Raw genomic sequence first — 19,115 nt, forward strand, 5'->3', positions numbered from 1 at the left:
TCTTGGACTCAATGCCATGTCTATAAAATGAAGGAGTTGAACTATGTGACCTTTAAGGACCCTTGTAACTCTAATCCTGACTCCCTCTCTGCAGATCATCTGTGAGACTGAAACCAAAATGGGTAGTATAGAAGCCACAAAAAGAATGAAAGGAGATGGGCTAATCCCAGCCCTCTGTTTGGTATGGTTCTATTTTAACTATTCTTACTAATTAGGCCCTAAATTCAGTTATTGCTACACTGCCGAAGGACATTAAATCCTGTAAGCACCCTCTAAATTCCTTGCCTTGGAACGTTATCACTGTCCACTTGAGTTGCATCTCTGAAGAAGAAGAAGAGAGGAAATCCTCCAAAGCAGTGCAGTCATCAACTTAAGGATGGGGAGATAAGGAGAGGATGTAAGGGATAGTTACTTAACCTCTCAGTCTCTCTACTGGTAAAATGAGGATAAGACATGCATTGCTTACCTCGCAGGACTATCATATGGAAAGCTCTCTGTCAATTTAAAAGGGAGTTTTATTATGGTAGAAAGGCCGTGGAGAGGAGTAAAAAAAAAAAAAAAAGGAATGGAGTTGGGAGTCAGAAAGTAAAAGCATTTATTAAGGGCTTATGATGTGCCAAGCCCAACCCTAAGCGCTGGTAACACAGACAGAAAGGCAAGGGGGTTCTTCTGACATCAAGGAGCTCACGCTCTAGTACAGGAGGGTCTTGGGGGGGGGGGGTGTATTGGAATTTTCAGCTTTGAATAAGATGGGAAAGTCCTCCGGTTCTCAGGGGCACCAAGGCAAGGCAGACAGATGTAGATGGTATGTGCCAACTGTGCTATGGTACACGTGCCATCTATGGGTAGCGCCATTTCCACCGATAAAACCTTAGGTTTCTGAAGTGGATACACCTGACAAACTCCAGGGTCCTGAGTTCAAATTCTGCCTTCATCATTATTTGATCTACAATTCAGTACAACTTCTACCGTGCCATTTTCATCTATAAGATCACTTGTTTCTGAAGTGGACGCCCCTGACAAACTCCAGGGTCCTGAGTTCGGATCCTGTTTTTGAAATTCCAATTTTTAATGAAGTTCTTTAATTCTGCTACAAAAATCTCCAGTAGCCTCTCTAAAATCGTACTGCTACGGCACTCGACGCCTGCGGGGGGGGTCGCTCGTCTGGGCCCGACATCCGTACAGTTCGGGGGGTCTGGCTGGGCTCGGGGTCCGTTCTGGCGGAGGGACCCAGACCGCGGGCGGAGGGCGAGGGCGGCGCCCAACGGGGCTCGCGGCCTTCCTCTCCTCCCCCGCCCCAAGTCCCTACGGCTCCGCGTCCGCCCCTCCGTCTACTTCTACCCGGCGGGAGCCACGGGCCCAAGAGTCGGGCCTGAACCCCAGAGCCTCGGCACCGCGTTCCCACCATCGCCACTGCGCAGGCGCCAGCCCCGAGCCCACGGGTTTCTGACCGCGCCTGCGTGGATGCTGACTCCTCCGGAGATAGTAACAGTGCGGTCCAAATATACCATAGACAGGAAGGGGAAAGAATGGGGGGAGAGGGAGGAGAGGAAGGGAGAAAGGAGGCTGACACATGCGCAGTGAGTCTCCTTGCGTCTATTCCCCGGCCTCCCGAGCTCACGAGGCTGGATCGCTTGGAGTAGCAGGCAGCTGGAGGGGGGCGGATGCGTTCGGCGCATGCGCCTGGCGAGCAGCTGGCCTGCAGCCCCGCGGGCGGTGGCTTGGAGGACCTTGAACGCAGGGATGCCGCGGGAGATCATCACCTTGCAGCTGGGCCAGTGCGGCAACCAGAGTGAGGGCTGGGGTCCTTTGTCATCCAGCCGATTTCCCTCGCCGGCCCGTTCTGAGATCGGCCCAAGTCCTTGGGAGCCTCCTAGGCAGCAGCCATCAGCGGTCTCGGTCCTATCTGCCTCCCCGCCCCTCGACCCAAGAATCCCGAGTCCGAATCCCCGGGGGGAGCCATTCCTCCTGCAGCTGGGTGCCTTGTCTCCCTGCCCCCAGAGGGTGGCTGGTCCTAGTAGGACCCAAGTGCCCTGTTCACCAGCCCCGGGGCTGTAACTGGTCCCATCAAGACCCAGCATCCCATCTCTCAGCCCTGGTGCGGGCCAGGGGGAGGGAGGGGGAAGTGACTGGTCCCATCAGGACACAGGGGTCCTATTTCAAAGGTGGGATTGGTCCATTCAGGAGATATTGGTCTTCTGTCATACCCACAGTTGGGTTCGAATTCTGGAAGCAGCTCTGCGCTGAGCATGGCATCAGCCCGGAGGGAATCGTGGAGGAGTTTGCTACTGAAGGCACTGACCGAAAGGATGTCTTTTTCTATCAGGTGCCCCGCCAAGTGCACTGGGACAGAGAACTGGGTATCTAGTGGGCATAGGGGCATAAGACGGGAAAGGAAAGGACAGTATCTGGCTAGAGGGAAGCAAAGTGCTTGCCTTTTATGTGAACAAGAGGTTCAGAGTAGCTGGCATAGAACAGAAAAGGGTCACAGCTGTAAGAGAATTGAAAGGATAGAGTTTATGCAGATCCTGGATGATGGGGGTCTCTTTTGTCTTCTGTTTTTCTGTGACAGGCAGATGATGAGCACTACATCCCAAGGGCTGTGCTGCTGGACCTGGAGCCCCGAGTCATCCACTCCATTCTCAACTCTCCCTATGCCAAACTCTACAATCCTGAAAATATCTATCTGTCAGAACATGGTGGAGGGGCTGGTAACAACTGGGCCAGTGGCTTCTCACAGGTACCTGATGGAGGATCACATAGGGAAGTTATACATGGTCATCTCTTCTGGAGATATTTCATACCCTCTCCCCAGAGCTAGGTGTCCCCTAGTAATACTTCTCTATTTGGGGGGGAGGGAACCCAAAACATTGTTTCTCTGATGGACTTAAAATCCAAATGAAGATTTGGTCAGATCTGTAGAAAACAGTACTATAGAAGCACTGTGAGCCAGACAGGGACCAAGTTGGAGTTTTATGCAATAAACTTCTACTTGGGATCAACAGCTCAGGCTTTTGTTACAAGGAATTCAATTGTGTCTGAAGGAAGAACTCTGTGTACTGTGAGGAGAAATTGAAGATGGATACTCTGTGTCCAAAAGCCTTTGGTCTTCCCCGTGTCCCTACAGGGGGAGAAGATTCATGAGGACATCTTTGATATCATAGACCGGGAGGCAGATGGGAGTGACAGCCTAGAGGTAAGGATTCCAGAAGAAACTAGTAGAAGCATAACAACATGATATTGCTGGGAGAAATGGACAACACCCAATAATATCATCTCTTGACTTGCAGGGTCTTTCTTGAGACACTGCCCCCTGAAACTTTCTTGATTCTCCAAACCTTTCCCACATCACTGAGTAGGGTTAGAAACAGGGCCATGTTCCCTCAGGTGCTGATACTTTGTGGAAAAACTGCTGCATTTGGGCATGAGGCCAAGAAGCTTTGGAAAGGACCATGATTTAGGGGTCCCTTCCACTTTTTACACAGAAGATGACCATCTCTCCACTCCCTCTGCATCCAGGGTTTTGTACTGTGTCACTCCATTGCTGGTGGGACTGGCTCTGGTTTGGGCTCCTATCTCCTAGAACGACTGAATGACAGGTGAGTATGTATAGGGGTGCTTCTTATCATTTTCTGGGTGGCTGGGTGGAGAGAGAACCAAAACCCTGGTTCTTTGAGTGACCATGGGGGCTGGCACATGCCAGCTTTATCTTGGAATAAAGGAATATCTCTCCCCTTTCCTGGTAGGGGAGTTGAGGTTGGGCTGTGCCTCAGGAATTCCCTGAAGGCAGGCTCTCTAGGAAGGGTGGGTACTTTCTTACTTTTCCCCTTTCCCAGGGTTTCTGAGCACTCCTTTCTGTCCCTCACCTTAACCTTCTCCCTTCTAATACAGTCAGGGAGTGTAGAGATTCTATCTTTATTAACTGTTCTGCACTACTACCTCCCAGATACCCCAAGAAGCTGGTACAGACATACTCAGTATTTCCCAACCAGGATGAGATGAGTGATGTGGTCGTGCAGCCCTATAATTCACTGCTAACCCTCAAGAGGCTGACACAGAATGCAGATTGTGTGGTGAGCCTTGGGGGAGAGAAACCAGGGTCCTCCCATGCCTATACAAAATCAACTGATCCTTTCCACTGAGTCAGTTGTATGTACCCCTCAGTAGTCACTGAATCAAAAAGTATTTATTGAGTACTCATTGGACGTTTAGCATCTTGGAGAGTCTGGGAACAGGATGGGGCAGAAGTATAAGATTCAATGCCTCCCCTCACACACTTGCTCATTAAAAGCTTAAAATCTCATGTGGGAAACATAATACAACAATAAAGGGTATATACAAGTATATATCCAATGGATAGAGCACTAGGCCTGCAGTCAGGAAGATTCAACTTCCTGAGTTCAAATCCAGCCTCAGACTCTTACTGGCTGTGTGACCCCTGAGCAAGTCACTTAACCCCATTTGTCTCAGTTTTCTCCTCTGTAAAATGAGCTGGAGAAGGAAATGGCAAGCCACTCCACTATCTTTGCCAAGAAAACCCCAAATGGGGTCATGAGAGTGGACACCACGGGAAAAATGACAACAACTTTTAGTGACACTTCCCCAACACCACAGTGGAAGAGATCAAAGTGTTTTCTGCCAGTTCTTCATGCAAAGCTGGCTTTCCTCTGGTCTCCACCCCTCCTCAGGTGGTTCTGGACAACACAGCCCTGAATCGAATTGCCACGGACAGACTGCACATCCAAAATCCATCCTTCTCCCAGATCAACCAGCTGGTGAGCCCTCTCCACCACCCACCCACCCACATAGTTCTGCTTTGTTCCAGTTGTTCCATGGGGTCCTTCATGGTCTATGGCCAATGCTACAACTTTCCATTTCTCTGGCATCTCTGCTTCTGACTTTCTGGACTCCAAAACCAGACAGGGCCTGTTTTTCTTTTTGCTTCTTATTTGTATTCAATATACCCTTCCCCCACCTACACACACTTAGCCCAGTCCTGGTACCTTGTAAGTGCTTAATCAATTCTTCTTTCCCTCCCTCCCTCCTTCCCTCCCTCCGTCCCTCCGTCCCTCCCTCCCTTCCTTCCTTCCTTCCCTCCTTCCCTCCCTCCTTCCCTCCTTCCCTCCTTTCCTTCCTTCCTTCCTTCCTTCCCTCCTTCCCTTCTTCCTTCCTTCCTTCCTTCCTTCCTTCCTTCCTTCCTTCCTTCCTTCCTTCCTTCCTTCCTTCCTTCCTTCCTTCCTTCCCTTCCTCCTTCCTTCTTACCTATCTATGGCCACAGGTGTCCACTATCATGTCGGCCAGCACCACCACCCTCCGCTACCCTGGCTACATGAATAATGACCTCATCGGCCTCATCGCCTCCCTTATCCCCACACCCAGGCTCCACTTCCTCATGACTGGCTATACCCCCCTCACCACTGACCAATCTGTAAGCAGCTGCCCTTGCTCTTGCCCCCTCCCCTCTTAATCCGACACCCCCCACCCCCCACCCCTCGCCCCCAGTAGGTCAGGATTATTGCTCAGTAGGCAGAGACTGAATGGGCTTGATCGTCACTGTTCTCCTCCCAGCTGGGTGTTGTGACTTTGCCTCTGGGAGCAGACCCTAGAGGCTAAGGGCTCAAAGCTTGGAACAAAGTATGTGATTCTCTCTCTCTCTTCTCATCCCTTCTACCTTTTTCCTCCCTGACAAAGAAGGGCTGCACTAGAGAGTTTGCCTTTTTCCTTCTAGTTTCTGAGTCTCACACTTGGGCTGAGGAGAACTGAGTCTTTGCCCTATGTCTGGCCCTCATTCCTGACCTACAGCACTTGCTGTAGGTAGTCTAGCCCCAGTAGATGGCTGACCCCTGGATGTCTGAGGTACAGTAGAAGGAGCACTTGGGTTCAAATCTTGCCTCTGCTGCTTAGTGTCTATGTAACATTAGGCAAGTCTTTTAACCATAGTGGGCCCCAAGTTTTCTTATCTATAAGGTGAAGGTTCCAGCTGTAAATCTATTATCCTACAATACTATTAGGAAGGCAACTGGCAGTTATTAAGGATCTGTGCTATGTACTTTATAAATATCTCATTTGATTCTCACAACCCTGGGAGGTAGGTACTGTTATTATCCCCATTTTACAATTGAGAAAACTGATACTTAGAGAGAGGTTAAATGACTTGCCAAGGGTGACTGAGCTAAAGTATCTGAGGCTGAATTTGAACCCAGGTCTTCCTGACTCCAGGTCCAATGCTCTATCGCTATGATACCTAACTGCCTGTTATCTACTAATACTGTGCCACAGGACGAATTGGAAACATTGGGTTCTGATTGAGTCCACATTCCCAGTTCTGAGGTCTGAGCCTCCTACCACTACATGTATGCTGGGGTGGGCCTTGGGAGAGGGGGTTGGGGCAGGTCATAGGAACTCTTACTCTGGTATGTAACTTTGTGCAGACTGTACTAGACTCTTCCTGGCCAGCCCTGTGTCTCCCCCTCTACTCTTAGAATGGTCCCTTATAGCCTCCTCCTTCAGGTAGCCAGTGTGAGGAAAACAACAGTGCTGGATGTGATGCGTCGGCTGCTACAGCCCAAGAATGTGATGGTGTCCACAGGCCGGGATCGCCAGACCAACCATTGCTACATTGCCATCCTCAACATTATCCAGGGAGAGGTAGACCCCACCCAGGTGGGCAATATTCCCCCACCTAAATAACCTCCTCACCCTCCTCCACCTTATACTGCATAGAGTTAAGGGAGAGTTTCAGACCAGCAATAGAAAGTACCTCCCTCATACATAGATTCTCCCCCATTTATGCCTCAGGTCCACAAAAGCCTGCAAAGGATCCGGGAACGAAAATTAGCCAACTTTATCCCTTGGGGCCCAGCAAGCATCCAGGTCGCACTATCTCGGAAATCACCCTATCTACCATCTGCCCACCGAGTCAGTGGACTCATGATGGCCAACCACACCAGCATCTCCTCTGTGAGTCTGATCTAGTCCTCTCCCTCTGCCCATACCCAGGCTTCTTCCCATGAGTCTGTTTCAAGCTATTTTTCTCCCCTCCCCTCTCTAAATGTGTCTGGTACTGCTTCCCAAATTATGGGAGAAGGGAGAACAAGATAATTTCAATCCCACCCTAACCAACCTCCCTGACCAAGACAATGCTGTCCATTTATTTCTCTGTGCCCTTTCCTCCACCACTCCCCTTCCCAGCTGTTTGAGAGCACATGCCACCAGTATGATAAACTGAGGAAACGAGAGGCCTTCCTGGAGCAGTTCCGTAAGGAAGACATCTTCAAGGAGAATTTCGATGAGTTGGACACATCGAGGGAGATTGTGCAGCAGCTCATTGATGAGTATCATGCTGCCACCAGGCCTGACTACATCTCCTGGGGTACCCAGGAACAGTGACCTCCTGATTGCTCCAAGGACAGCGGCCCTTACATTTCACAGATTTTAATGTATGTCATTGTGATCTAGTCTCCCTTTGATCCCATCAGAGACCTTGAGCTCCAGCATGGACACATTAGCTTTTTCCACTCACCACATCCTTCCCCCTTAAGGACAAACACAGGAAAAACCTAATAGTACAATTATGTAGTCTCTTTCTGTGTTGACCATCTCCAATAAAACTCTAAATGAGAACAGTGAGGTGTCCATCCATGGGCTTTGCAGGAGGGGTCTTTGGGTCCTGTCTTATCTGTAGTGGACAAGCATTGGGTTTGTATTCAGAAATGCTATTTGAATCTAAATTCTGGATGAGGTTGGGCAAGTTTCTCTCCTTTTCTAAGCTTCACTTTCCTCATATGTAACAGAACTAGCCTTGACCAAGCCTGGAATTTTTTTCTTTCTAAGAGAGGGAAGCTCCATAGCCATGTAGTTCAACCTTCAAAAAAGAATCCCCACTAGGATATAAACAACAAATGTTCATCTAGCCTTTGGCTAATGAGGGGAATATCCTACCTTTTGATATGGTCCATTCCACTTTTGGATAGCTAAAATTGTTAGGAAGTTTTATTTTATGTCAAACCTAATTTGCTTTTGCAGTTTCCATCCTCTGCTCCTCTTTGTACCTTTTGAGGTCAAATAGAAGAAACTGAATCCTTCTTTTAGAAGAAAGTCTTTCAAGTACCAAAACTCTCCCTAACTTTCTAGCTTCTTCCTCTCCAGGCTCAGCGTCCTCAGAATTTTTTCAATTGATCTTCATGTGTCAAGTCCTCAAGCTTCCCTCTAACTATAAATTCTATAAGCCATTGATTCTGTGGGGATAAGGATGTGGACAATGTGGGAGTAAGGGAGAATGGTTAAGTAAGAGGCAGCCAGCTGAGCCCACCTCAATTTGATCTTTAAGCTCTAGGTAAGCAAATAGACTGGGGTATCTCCTTCCTTCCTAAAGACTCCTGCTTTGGCCTAGCAAGGAATAAGGGAGAAAATGGGCAGGTATGTGGTACAGTGGATAGAGTACCAGGCCTGGAGTGAGGAAGACTGGCCAAATCTGACCTCAGACATCAGCTGCATGACCTTGGGCAAGTCACTTAACTCTGCCTCAGTTTCCTCATCTGTCAGATGAACTGGAGAAGGAAACAGCAAGCCACTCTAGTATCTTTGCCAAGAAAACCCCAAATGGGGCCATGAAGACTTGAACACAACTGAACAACAAAGGGAGAAAGGCTGACTACATGCTAAGCAGACTTCCTGTCATTGATGGGGCTACCCACTGTGTCCTCACCCATGGCTTTGACACTCCTTCCCAATCTAGAGTGCTTCCCTTCAGCATATGGTGTTAGTACCACCCTGATCTTCTTTCTAATAAGGAGAGATCAGAGGTGCTAGAGATGGACCAGCAGGGATGCTAGTCATGATCACAGGGTGTAGGCAGAGACCAGACACCTGTGCAGGAATTTGAAAGTGTCAATGCTAGTGACTCAGCCTCCCTCCAGCCTCAGGGACGCCAAAATATCGCCCCCACACCACAAGGAGAGGGGAAGAGGAAGTAATTATGAGCTTCTGTTACTGCCCTATTGCTCCACCCACTACCATTGGGCAGCATCTTGGGCTGTCAGGGGTTAAAGTCAGAAGGTCAAGATGGGTGGTGTCCCTGTGGTGTCCAGGCTCCTGGCAAAAGCCCAGAATACGGGGGTTGGAGGTGGAACCTGATCCCAAGGGAGTAACTGTGGACCACAGCTTAGGCTAAGGTAGTCATGGGCTGCTGACATCACTCTCACAGGAAAAGTTTGTGTAAATAAAGATTTTTTTTTCTTTTCTTCTACAAATAAATTAAGAAACATACTAGAAAATTGTCCATGCCTGTCAAAATCCTGGCCCCTGGGTGCAGGGGAAGGAAATGACAGGGGGGCCCTGTCCCTGCAGGGCTAGTGTGTGTGGTAAGGTGAGTCAGTGGTTCTTGAGATCCCAGAGCAGTCCCAAACCGTGGTACTGTGATAGATGTTCATGTGTGGGGAAGCCATGATTCCATCACTGCCTTGAGTCTTGCATCTGTTGATGACCAGAACAGCCAGATTATACTTGGTGGTCATCAAGGCTTGGATTCTGGCTGACAGGGGAGGGTGTGGTTGGCAGCTCTAATGGGGTGACATTGTTGCAGGATCTGTCAGGAGTGGCACTAGCCAGGTAGGCATTCACTAGGTGCACAATCTCTTCCACCTTGAGAAAAATCAAAAAGTAAAGGAAATTAGACGTCTAAGTAGGTCTTTAACTCCATCTTTCTGTACTCCCATCTCTTGGCTACATTTACATCCCTTTTATCCTTACACTTCCAGTTTACCTGGGGGCTCTGCAGGAGCAGCTGGCTGTCCCCAACCTTTAGTGCCAGAGTGTGTGGACCAGTCACCTGGCAGGCAGCCACATGACCATAGCTGACACTGTGGAAAGGTTCAGTCTCCCCTGGGCGAGATAGGGACATGGTCTTGGCCCCCACACCAAGGCAGAGCTGCTGTGGGACACCACCCCCAGTCTCCTGGTAGACAAAAGAAGGAAGTAAAGTCAAGGAGGAGGGAAATTCTTCAGTCCGGGAGGGAGCAGGAAAATGGCTGTGTTTAGAAGCTGACAGGTCTAAGGAATAAGTAACCTTTATTCAATTCGAGAGGGCTCCTATAGGAGGGTGGGTACCCAAGGGCAGCAGTATTCTGGGGACAGAGGACTTCTTACTCGTCCTCCTCCCTTTTGGGAAGGAAAGGGCATCCCTGGAAAGTAGGTACCAGGCACCCAATGGGACTCTGGTGGGAGAGCGGAAGTCGTGAAAAAAGTAGAAGAGATCTGAGCAAACTTCAGGTGTTTTCTCCGCCCTCTCTTCTCACCGTACTCAGTTCCAGGACGTCATACCGGGCAGCACCGAAACCTGGACACTGTGCAGCTAGAGCCAAGTAGGTCGCCATCGCCTCGGCCTGGCCCATTCCCCGCAGCTGCTTCCACCCTCCCAGGACAGCTGCAGCAGCCCCAGCGCCTCCCCCATCGCGGACCCCCGGACTCCCACTTCGGCTGGCGCCCCCACGCCTGGCCCTCTCTGCCCTCCTCTTGGCTAAGCCTGGACTCCAGAGCGCCCCGGCCAGCAGGGCGGCAGTACGAGGAGCTCTAGGGGCTGGGCGGGGTGGGGTCTCTCGAGTCAGGACTGAAGTGGGCAGCAGGCGGTCTAGACGAGGAAGAGGAGCCAGAGGTGAGAAGTCACGGTGTAGACTTTGTAGGCGCAGGGCGGCCAAGGCCCTCAGCGTGTCCTCGGGCGGGGGCGGCCGGCCCCGCAACAGCAGAGCGTGGGCCTGTAGAGGTGACACCCGTAAGAGCTTCACCAGGGATGGTGAAGACAATTTGCGGGTGGGAGAGGATAATAGGGCATGTAGGAGGCAGAGGGAACCCAAAAAGCAAAGCAAAGCAGTGGTGGCACGTGGGCAGAATGGACAGCCAGGGGAACCTAGAGAAGGATTCACTCTGTGTGTGTGTGTGTGTGTGTGTGTGTGTGTGTATCTGTGTGTGTCTGTGTCCGCGCGCTCACATGACTGTTGCTAATATTCAGGGAGCCACACCTGCTCAAACAGGAAAGGTAGTTCATGCCCGTCTGGAGGCAGCCCCTCAGGATGTAGAGGTCCGTGTAGACGTAAACACAGCCTCCAACCCGATTCTGGAGATTCTGCCTCCTCTGCAGGCAAACTGCGAAGCAGAGAAACAGATAACCAAGGGCTTACTTAGGAGGAGGAGTCCAGACGACCCAGACGCTCAAAAGGACAAAGGCGAGGTGAGGGCGAGGGGAGGAGCCTGAATTGGATGGGGGGGGGTGGGGTGGGGTGTAAATATGGAATTGAAGAAGTAGCTAGTGGTTTCGAGAAGGGAGTGGTCCAGCGGAAGGTGAGGGTGGGGAAGGGAAGATTGTGATTGGAAGGGGCGAGGTCTGGCAAAGGCAAATGCTAGGACAAGCACTGGACATTTACTTCTCAAACCTGGTGAGCACGTCAGCCACTAGGGCCCCTCCAGCCAGGGCCCGCTCCTGGGAGCCCCTCTGCTCGTAGAGGGCAAACGCGTTTCGGCTCCGAGCCAAGCCCAGCCGCCCCACGAGCTCCCGCGCCACCTGGTGGGGGGTAAGGGAGGCGACTGTCTTACCCCTACCCAGGGCCAGGGAGTCGTAGGTCATTAACTGGAAGATCCAACTCCCTCATGTTACAGAAAAATAAACTGAGACCCCAGAAAAGTTAAGTGACTTGACCAGAGTCACACAAGGTACTTAAGAGGCAGAGATGGGACACTCTTTCTTCACTTCACCTAATCGCCCCAGTCTCAGAGATCAGAAGTCCTAGGGTCATCTGACTGTCAAGGGGAAATAGTGTTGTGAAAAACCATAGATAGGTTCATAGGTTTATACCTGGAACGGACCTTAAAAGTGATTTAGTACAAATTCTCTCCATTTTTCAGATGAGGCAGAGAGAGAGATAGACACAGACAGAGACAAGGAGAGAGACAGAGACAGACAGACAGACAGACGCGCGCGCGCGCGCACACACACACACACACACACACACACACACACACACACACACACACACACACAGAGTCCGGGCTAGTAAATGGTAGGACCAAAATCTTAAAAATCTATTCAGTTGTGGGGAAGGACGAGTTCTTGGACCCCAGATTTAGAACTCTTAGTCTAGAACTCTAAGAACCTTTAAGATTCCTTCCAATTCGGCACTTTATGAGTGTATAACTTAAAGGTGGCTGCTTCCTGTTGAGTTAAGGGGAGTACAGCGTCCATAGTCACGAAACGCTGTCCCAGCACTCACCTCCGAAGCAGTCGTGTGTGAGTCAATGGCCACGCTGCAAGCTCCCGCTCCTGGACAGTGTACAGTACATAGAAGCTCCTGACGCTGGCTGAGAGCTGAGATCTCTGCCAAAGATGGCACCAGCTCCCTGCCCCGAGTGCGCCCTAGAGCCTTCCTGATGAAACGTGTATACTCAGCCAGTTCCGTGTCAGGGAATGCTTTCTCTGTCCTGGGAAGGATATTCAGGCTCACAGCACTAGCAGGTATCCCCTCCTTGCCCATAGGGACCCTTCCTTCATTCTGTGCCCTCCAGCCTGCAACCCCCATGGTCTTCTCTCATCCTGGACATTACTGTTTTCTCTAAACTTCCTGTCCTCTTTCTCTTCCTCTGCTTTTCCCCACTTTCCTTCCCTGACACCCTCTTCCACATTCCCCACATCTTAATGACACTATTAAGTGGGGGGCTAGATTCTTGTAGTAAGATTAGCTGAGTGCCCCGACCTTAAGGCTCGCCTTCCATTCACCTCTCATTGTACCTCTATGGTACTCATAGTTCTCTGACTACCCTGCCTTGTCCTCAGTCACCTTCTTCTGTCCTCACCTCTCCAGGTGCCCCAGCAGATGCCCCCGAACGGCTCCCCCAGGCCGGAAGGTGCAACTCATGCAGCAGAGTAGCTGCCAGTATCTCAGGGCAGCCGGGTTGTTAGGGGCGGGGGACTCTGGGGGTCCTGCAGGGCCCGAAGTCTGCTTGGCCAGCTGCAGGAAGAGTTCGTCCCGGAGCGCAGGCAGGTCCCGGCAGGTCTGGAGCACGCCCTGCATTAGCGGCCCCGGGCGCCGCGCCCCCTCTAGGGCCTGCAGGGCTAAGAACAGCCGCACCGCCTCCTCTCGAAGTGGCGCATAGCCCGGACCTGGTGGGGAAGTGATGGGGGTTGGGGATGGGGAGGGTGAAGGAGGATCGGACTGGGCTTGGGGACCTATAGGAGGAGGGATTCAAAGGAATGTAGGGAGAAGTTTGGAACAAACTATACAGGACTGGGGTGGGCGGTGGGGGTGGGGTGGGGTAATACCCTAAGAGAAGTCAATTATTCCTAGTGGATTGTAGTAATAATAATCATTCAGTATTTACAAAGAGTTTTCCTAACATCTCTGTGAGTTAAGCATAGACAACACCACCATCCTCATTTCACAGATGAAGAAACTGGAGCTTAGAGTTTAAGTGGCTTGCCCATGGACAACACAGGTAAGAAGTGTTCTAGCTGGAATTTGGACTTCAAGGTCAGAGTTTTCCACTATGTATTTCAAGTTCTCTTTTCCAGGGATGTTCATTTATTTCCATTCTTGGTACCCCAACTGTGGAGTGTCATCTTTTTGGGGGGACAGGGTCATATTTCCCTATCTCCCACTCCTTGAAGCCCTAACCTGCTCACCTGGAGGGCCAATCCCATAGGGCAGAGGCAGGAGTGGGGCATAGAGGGCGCTGCTTGTGTGCCTGAGGATGGGATTCCGCCGGTAAATCAGGGCCACAGCCTCAGAGTCTCCGCCACTCTCCTGGGGGATTAGAAAAAGAATCACTTTTTAGATTAAATTAGATTAGATTAGATTTAGATTTAGATTAGAAAAAGGAATCACTCAATGGGTACTGGACGGGGGGTGGGGGGAGGGTGCGCAATCATCTGACCCTTCCCTAACCTCTCTACTTGGCCTGGATGAATTGCTATTAATGCTCTGGTATGACAGAGCATTATCCAGATTTTCCCATACCTGAATATCCCGAAGTAGGAGCTGAGTGGGGGTTTCTAGGGGCGCCTTCCCTGCAATCACGCTCCGAAGTGCTGCACCCCAACGAGCAGCCTCAGCTAGCCGAGAAGAGCAGAGCCGGACGCTGTGTTTTCGGCCTGACACTGTCACTGACCAGAGGCCTGAGGGAGGAAAGCAAAGAAGGATCATCACCCATTCTCCCTTCATCGAAGAGTGCAGAGGAGAGAGTGTTGCGAGTGTCCAGAGCTAAGAGGGAAGGGTTCCTAGGGACAGGAGGAAGTTGTTTGGTAGGCAGAAAGTGTCAGTCCTGAGTCTCACCGGTTTCCTTGGGCTTTCGCTCAGGGCCCGACACAGAACACAGACTGGTCAATACCAGACTCCCGAGCCGCCTGGCCCCCCTTCCACTCCCACTGAACTGGTCCAAGGAGTCACGGGTGAGCACGAACCAGGCCCTGCGTGGGGGCAGCCAGGGCCGGGCCCCGCCTCCCCTAGGCTCCCGCTGCAGCCAACCTAGTGGGAAGGGAAGGAAAAGAAAGAAATCAGAAGGATAGGAATTCACTGGTAGGGGTGTTGAGAGTTCAGAGCTGGGAGTCCTGAAATGGAGGTTCCCACCGAGGGAGGGGATTCCCCACCTTTGACAATGATGTCTGACTCCTCTTCAGGGGGACCCCGCTCCGGTATAAGGCTTCTTGTCTCCTCTGAGCCCTGAAGCCTAGGGAAGGTGAAGGGAGCGTCTAGTAGGTCTGAGGAACTCCCAGCTCCCAGAAAGAGGTCGCACCTAATCCAATCAGATCCCATCCAAATTCAGAGTTTCCTTGGCTAGAAAAGGATCTGGAATTCCCGTAGTGGGCGGGGGGAGGGGGCGGAGACTGCAATGTCTCAATCTGAGTCCCTCCCCTCCCGGGCTGTGGGAACCGCTAGGCAGTGCTGACCTCGCTCCAGAAATAGCTCAGACCACCAACCCCCCCTTCTATGTCCCCTGCCAGACCGCCTCCCTTACTACCCACCCCTCTCCCGGACCCCAGCCAAACCACAGCGTCCGGCTTGGAGCTGTTTCCTTATTGCCTAACCCGGTGGGAGGGTGAGGACTAAAAGGAATGGGGGTCTCGGAGATCAGAGACCTTGGAAAGATAAAGTGGAAAGACGGTGAGAAAGGAATACTTACCTGTCCGAGCCCGGCCCGCTTCTCCCAGGCTGTGTTAGCGTCACCTCCAGCGGGCCCTGCAGCGGTGGGAAAGAGATGCCGAGGGATCAGAGGCCTGGCTACTCCGCATCCCTAGACTTTGCCTCAGAGGCTCCACAAGTTAAGGGATTAATTAACGAGAAGTACGTGGGGATCGCTTCTCCCCGGGTAGTCCGGAAATGGAGCTCCTCTGCTTCCACCTCCCTTCAGTCAGAATTTGCTACAGTCGTGGGGTCCCGAGTGGGACAATAAAAAGGAAGTTTAGCCTACTCTGCTCTTTATCCTTCTAAGACATAGTCAATTACCGCACTACCAATCTTCCCTTCCCTCCCTCTGAATAGGTCGGTGCAAGCAGCAGGTTGACTTCAGGGAAGGGAAGAAGACAGACAAGGGAAAAAGGAACTTCAAATAACGCTTCGAGAGTCCTTTATTTCTCCCACCCGCGGCTCAGGCCTGGGAAGGGTTCCTTTACTGGGGGCACCTCGGAGGACAGTATGCATTGGGATGGGATTTCCCTCCCCAATGAGCCTGGGCTTCTGAAAGCTCACCAGCCCAGGACACCTCCCCTGGTTGTCCACCAGCTTCCTGGCGCTTCTGTCAAGACAGGGGCTCAAGAAAGAGTCCATAAACCCTCCCGGGAATCTCGCCAAGCGGGAACCGCGCCACGGTACCAGTGCGCCCCGGGCCGGGCAGCAGCAGCAGCGAAAGAAAGGAGGGAGGGGGAAAGGGAGAAGGAGAGGGGCGGGAGGGGGACCTGGGACACCTGTCCTCAGAGCTCTAGGGGGTGAAGGGTGTAGGGAAGGAGGCGGAGACGACCCTATCCCGGCTTGGGGACTTCAGGTTCGAGCCTCCCTGAGATTGCTTAGGTCCTCTCTCCTAGGATGACCCTTTCCTTCTAAGGTTCTGGGTGGGTATCTCAGTCACGACTTCTGGGGAGCAAAACATAACCTTGCCCTCAGTTCGCAACCTCTCTCTCTTCTCTCTCTGTCTGTCTGTGTCTGTCTGTGTGTCTCTCTCTGTCTGTCTCTCTTTTTCTCTCTCCCTCTCCACCCCCTGTCACTCCCCGCCCCTCTATATTTATCCTCCCTCCGCCTCCGCCAGGTGCTGGCGCCGGCCCCGCGGTGCAACCCGCCCCACCCGGGCACTCAGCCACCGGGCCTGCCGGAGACCCCAGGGCGGGTGGGAAGAAAACACTGACAACGGGAAAGACTCCTCGGACCCCCATTGTAGAAGGAAGACTCTTGGTTATGTCCGTGGTATGAGAGTATAAGTTCAGAGCCTACCCTCTCCTTGCCTCAGTTTCTCCACATGGAGTGAGTCAAATGTCTTACCTCATTCCCAGGAGGTTTTCCACTGGTTCACACGAGATGGGGGGGAGGGGGAGGAGAGAAGGAAAGTTCTATACTGGGTAGACGAAGTGTTCTAAGGTCCACGACAGTAGGGACCCTAACCCACAACACAAAACTCAATGTCAGGTTCCCCCCTACTCCAACTAATTCCCCCAAGGGAATTGCTGCCGCTGGCCCCAGCCCTGGCAGGCAGGGAGCGGAGCGGACTCAGGAGTCCGAGTCGCCCAGCCGGACTCTCCACATTCCTCAGTGCTGGCGGAGGCGGAAGGAGACGGGACGGGACGCGGGCCAGGAGAAGAAGGGAGAGGCCGGACCAGGCAGGGCCACGCGTGACGCCTCCCCTGCCTCTGGGCCCCAGCAGGTGGACAGCGCCCCAGAGTGCTGCGTGGGGCCGTCAGAAAGGTCCCGCCAGGGGTTGCCCCTCTGCCCCCGAGAGGGAAGAGGTGAGAAACCCTAGAACTGGGAGAGAAGATTCCCTTCCCCCGCCCACTTTGGCCTCTGAAAGGGAACGGGACCGCACAAGGGTCTGGAGGAGTGGGGAAAGACGCCTAGCTGGAGAGCAAGGATAGAACTGCAGGCCTGCCGAACTTACCCTCCCGCAGCTCACAGAACCCGGGGTCCGAAGCTCAAAGGTCTCCTCGTCTTCGTCCTCGTCCGCGTCGCCGCCAAGCTCTCCGTCCCCGTAGTCCCTCCGCAGAAGAGTGAAGCCTCGACGGCAGCAAAGGAGCCACCAGAGCCCCCCCGGGAGAGGCATCCGGACAGCAGGGGGCTCGGGGGCGCAGGCGGCTGCGTCAAGCCGCAGGAGGGGTGGATGGTTGGGGGTGGGGAGTCGCGGAAACAGTCAGGTCGCGGGACTTGGGCCAAGAAAGGAGGCAGCGTGCGGGGCCAGGAGAGGCGGAGGTATAGGGCAGGATCTGAGGTTGCGGTGCAGTAGGATTCTATCCAGAGCCTGAAGGAGATACAGTGTCTGGAGCCGGGGGTGGGGGTGGGGGGTCACACACTCCAGGCCAGGGAGGGGGTAGGAGGTAGCAATGTCCGGGGCTGGGAAGTAGTGTCCGTTGTAGTGTCCGGTCCAGTGGGGGGCAGTGTCCGGTGCGGTGTCCAAAGTGGGCAGTTATCCAAGCTCCAGGGAGGGTCGTGTCCGGTGCGGCGTCCGGTGTCCGGGGCCCGGGCCGCGCGCGCTGCGCTCCCTGCAGCCCCGGGACTGGCGCGCGGGGGGCGCGAGCTCAGCGCCTGGGCTCCGCCCCCCCGCGCGATTCTTTTTGCCGCCCCCCCTTCCCTTTTTTTTTCTCCCCTCCCTTCTCCCTGGACAAGGCAGGGTCTGGATGTCGTCACAGACTCTTCCGACCAATTCCAGTGCCTGGCGCCGGGAGCTTTAACCAATTGGGTGATGGAGGTAGCGGCGGGTTGCATCATGTGCCCCCTGGCTTAGTGACAGCCAGGAGGGGCGGGCCAAGGCAAGGGAGAGAAGGAGCGAAGAGATGTTAACCACGCCCCGGTCTCTGAGGTCCTGAGAGGGGTGTCCAACGCCAAGACAGCCCCGCCTCCAAGCTCTCCTTTTAACCCTTTAACTTCCTTCCCAAAGAACTTGAACTTGATGGGGGGGGCGAAAGGTGATGGACTCAGGGTGTAGATTATGTATTTTTTTGACGTGGCCAAGGAGGAATTTGTTTATACATATTTTTCATTGTGCATACTTGTTACAAGTTTTTTTTTCTTTTTCAGTGGGGGAGGGGTGCTGGGAGAGAGGTTTTTTCGTGGAAAAAATTAAATTAAAAAAATAATATGACAGGCTGAAAAAAAATCCTGGAAGAGAGTTTTTTTGGAGTAGACCATCCAGTGACAGAGGGACAAAGCGCTTGGGGCGCTAGGTAGCCTAGAGTTCAGGGTACTTTTCTTTGGCCCCAGGAGATCTGTGCCTTGGTCCCTTGGACAGGTGTGGGAAAGCTCTCCGGGACTCGGACCGGCCTAAGTGGGGAGGGTGTTTCCCTAGATCTTCTGAAGAAGGAAGAAAACTTGCTGCTCTTGGCCCATGCCCACCTTCTTTCTGGGGACGGGGGAGTGGGGGAAGGGAAACTGATGCAAACACTTGGGCCGCGGAGGGCAAGAATCGGAATCAGAATTTTCGAACTCAAAACTTCCCCTAAAATTTGGGCTGGGGAGTTGAATCCTGGAGCAGGGGAGTCCAGGAGTTCTGGACTAGGCTTAAAGATCACTTCTCCCCGCCCCCCCATCTCTTATCCCATCCCTGACACCTCCTCATCCTCCCCCAGCCTCATTTGGTCCAGGGTAGGAAGGAGTTAACCAAGTCGCTGGACTGGAAGTAGGGGAAGGCGAGGATTCAGAGGGAGGGGCCCAGACAGAGACCAGGCGTGCACAGGCGGAGGATCGGGAGCGCGCGCTGCTGACTCAGCAGCGCTTCCCGCAGTCTCGGGGTGAAGGGTTCGGAACTCGAGTCCCCAGCGGCTGGAGTGCGGTGCCCTGTCTGGGAATCAGCGCCGCCTCCCCCATCTCTCTCCCTTTCCCTTGCGGCCCTGGAGAAGTCTGAGGCCGAACTTGGAGCGGTTTCCCAGATCCAGGCTCCAC

At 52.8% G+C, this 19,115-nt stretch overlaps 2 protein-coding genes across 8 annotated transcripts; one reads left to right on the top strand and one right to left on the bottom strand.

The window, feature by feature from the left end:
* The first annotated feature begins 1,468 nt into the window (after positions 1-1,468).
* LOC140528594 (tubulin gamma-1 chain-like) lies at positions 1,469-7,623 on the top strand. 3 transcript variants are annotated; one of them, XM_072646563.1, is made up of 11 exons: positions 1,729-1,792; positions 2,214-2,326; positions 2,573-2,740; positions 3,128-3,196; positions 3,520-3,599; positions 3,947-4,073; positions 4,689-4,775; positions 5,279-5,428; positions 6,511-6,663; positions 6,799-6,960; positions 7,192-7,623. In XM_072646563.1, exons 1-11 carry the CDS (start codon positions 1,744-1,746, stop codon positions 7,387-7,389), a joined length of 1,356 nt encoding a protein of 451 aa, XP_072502664.1. In that variant the 5' UTR covers positions 1,729-1,743; the 3' UTR covers positions 7,390-7,623. The 3 variants fall into 3 exon arrangements, with proteins under 3 accessions (XP_072502662.1, XP_072502663.1, XP_072502664.1); XM_072646561.1 differs by lacking the exon at positions 5,279-5,428 and having other exon boundaries at positions 1,469-1,792; XM_072646562.1 differs by lacking the exon at positions 5,279-5,428 and having other exon boundaries at positions 1,659-1,792; positions 2,214-2,360.
* A 1,588-nt stretch (positions 7,624-9,211) lies between these two features.
* On the bottom strand, positions 9,212-18,062 carry PLEKHH3 (pleckstrin homology, MyTH4 and FERM domain containing H3). Of its 5 annotated transcripts, none has more exons than XM_072646555.1 (13): positions 17,122-18,062; positions 15,163-15,218; positions 14,630-14,709; positions 14,316-14,507; positions 14,001-14,158; positions 13,667-13,787; positions 12,841-13,147; positions 12,261-12,468; positions 11,427-11,554; positions 11,016-11,139; positions 10,296-10,751; positions 9,764-9,955; positions 9,212-9,642 (listed from the first exon to the last, which is right to left on the bottom strand). In XM_072646555.1, exons 1-13 carry the CDS (start codon positions 17,281-17,283, stop codon positions 9,499-9,501), a joined length of 2,328 nt encoding a protein of 775 aa, XP_072502656.1. In that variant the 5' UTR covers positions 17,284-18,062; the 3' UTR covers positions 9,212-9,498. The 5 variants fall into 5 exon arrangements, with proteins under 5 accessions (XP_072502656.1, XP_072502655.1, XP_072502654.1 ...); XM_072646554.1 differs by having other exon boundaries at positions 11,418-11,554; XM_072646553.1 differs by having other exon boundaries at positions 14,630-14,775.
* Between the last annotated feature and the right edge of the window lie 1,053 nt (positions 18,063-19,115).

The sequence above is a fragment of the Notamacropus eugenii genome, chromosome 2 (genome assembly GCF_028372415.1).
Source record: "Notamacropus eugenii isolate mMacEug1 chromosome 2, mMacEug1.pri_v2, whole genome shotgun sequence".
NCBI lineage: Eukaryota > Metazoa > Chordata > Mammalia > Diprotodontia > Macropodidae > Notamacropus > Notamacropus eugenii.